The sequence below is a fragment of the Helianthus annuus genome, chromosome 1, assembly GCF_002127325.2.
Source record: "Helianthus annuus cultivar XRQ/B chromosome 1, HanXRQr2.0-SUNRISE, whole genome shotgun sequence".
NCBI lineage: Eukaryota > Viridiplantae > Streptophyta > Magnoliopsida > Asterales > Asteraceae > Helianthus > Helianthus annuus.
This window is the reverse complement of record NC_035433.2, coordinates 24597401-24599177: the sequence shown is the minus strand read 5'-3', so window position 1 is coordinate 24599177 and position 1777 is coordinate 24597401. Positions and strand designations below refer to the sequence as shown.

Here is a 1777-nt window from a genome sequence, read left to right as displayed (position 1 = left end):
AGTCCCAAAGGAAGTTTATGTATGAATTAGTCGCGAGTAATTTTCTTTAACGTATTAGAAAAAAAATGAGAGCTATGCGTTACTAGCATGGTTACATGATAGAAAGAATGAATGAATGTTTCAAATAAAGAATGATGTTTATGTGTAGATGGAAGATGCGAATGATGATGAAGCGACACAACAAGAACAGCTAAAGACTATGATTTCGGAAGAAGTAAAGAAGGCAATTGAGGATAGCATTCCCCGACTAGCTCAAGAAGTTGAAGGGCAAGTATTGGGGGTAGTTGATACTTTAGTAATATCCAAGGTGGAGGAACTAAAGGAAATGATTAATGAACTGCAAACGAAGAAAAGTACTCGGAGGTGCACGTACAAGGAATTCATGGCATGTAAACCCTTGCTATACAAAGGGGAAATTGGCCCGATAGCTTGTCAAAGGTGGATTTCAAGTACTGAGGCCATGTTTATAAGAAGTAGATGTGAAGTGGAGGATCAAGTGATGTTTGCTACGGGCCTCCTACAACTCCAAGCAAAGGATTGGTGGGACGCATATTCGAAGGAATTGGGGGATGATAAAGTACAAACATTAACATGGCAAGAGTTCAAGGAGCCATTTCTGAAATATCATAGCCCACAATCTATGATTGATAAGATTCAAGAAGACTTCTTACGTCTTCGATAAAAGGATTAAACGATTGACGAGATAACGAACAAGTTCCTTGACAAGGTGAAGTTTTATGAGGAGATAGAGGGGACTGAGAGGTTGAGAATTATACGTTATCATGCTATGTTAAAGGCTGAATATCGGGAGTTCATAAATCCCTCCAAGTGTGCAACGTTGAATGAATTAATCGACTGGGCAAGAGATGGAGAGATCGAGTTAAGAAGGCAGGTTGAACGGGGAGAGAAAAGGGTGGCGGAGAAGCCTACCAACATAAACCCAACGAAAAAGGCAAAGTATCAAGATCAAAGCAGGAAAGGAAAGGCAAGTAGTGGAATCCTGACTTGTAAAACATGCGGGAAACATCATTCGGGTGAATGTCTATTGGGAAAGAAGGGATGTTACAAATGTGGGCAAGAGGGACATCCGTATGATAGGTGCCCCGAAAATTCAAAAGCGTGTTACAATTCTAATCAAACAGGACACATTAAAGCAGAATGCCCGACATTCCAACAAGGGGCAAAGAAAGATGGAAAGAAAGATGAGTCTTCTAAGGTTCGTGGGAGGATGTTCTAGTTAACATCGGATGAAGCTAAGACTAGCCCGGATGTAGTTTCAGTTATATTCTTAGTTAATTCTATTCCTATGAATGTTTTATTTGATTCCGGGGCTAGTAGATCGTTCATTTCTAACGAGTTGTTGGTTCATCCTTCATTTAAACTTGAAAAGATGTTAGTACCCTTAGAAGTGGAAGTTGCTGATAGTAAAAGTTATCTGTTACACGATATTTGTAGAAACTATAAGATCTTAATCGAAGATGAGGAATTTAGTATAGATCTTGTCCTGATGTTTATGGGAGAATTTAAAGTAGTTGTAGGAATGGATTGGCTAGCCCAAAACCACACCGAAATTCAATGTGAAAAGAAAGCCATTCATGTAGTAACCTCGGGGGGGGGGGGAAACGGGTAAGTGTTCAAGGAGATAGGGTCATCAAGGCGAAATTGTGTTCTATAATCAAAGCTGTCAAACATGTGAAGAACGGTGGTAAGGCGTATCTATCTTACGTGATTGACACCAATCGAGGTGTTCCAAAGCTGGAAGATGTGGATGTAGTGA

The 1777-nt window shown here is 40.0% G+C and overlaps 1 protein-coding gene across 1 annotated transcript; it reads left to right on the top strand.

Moving 5' to 3' along the window:
- Window positions 1–787: 787 nt before the first annotated feature.
- On the top strand, window positions 788–1237 carry LOC110867954 (DNA-binding protein HEXBP-like). Its single transcript, XM_022117042.1, has one exon. The coding sequence runs from the start codon at window positions 788–790 to the stop codon at window positions 1235–1237; it is 450 nt and encodes a 149-aa protein (XP_021972734.1).
- The last annotated feature ends 540 nt before the right edge of the window (window positions 1238–1777 follow it).

Bases quoted from the DNA above. Each gene is read 5' to 3' on its own strand.
- LOC110867954 (XM_022117042.1), top strand. From the start codon at position 788: ATGTTAAAGGCTGAATATCGGGAGTTCATAAATCCCTCCAAGTGTGCA.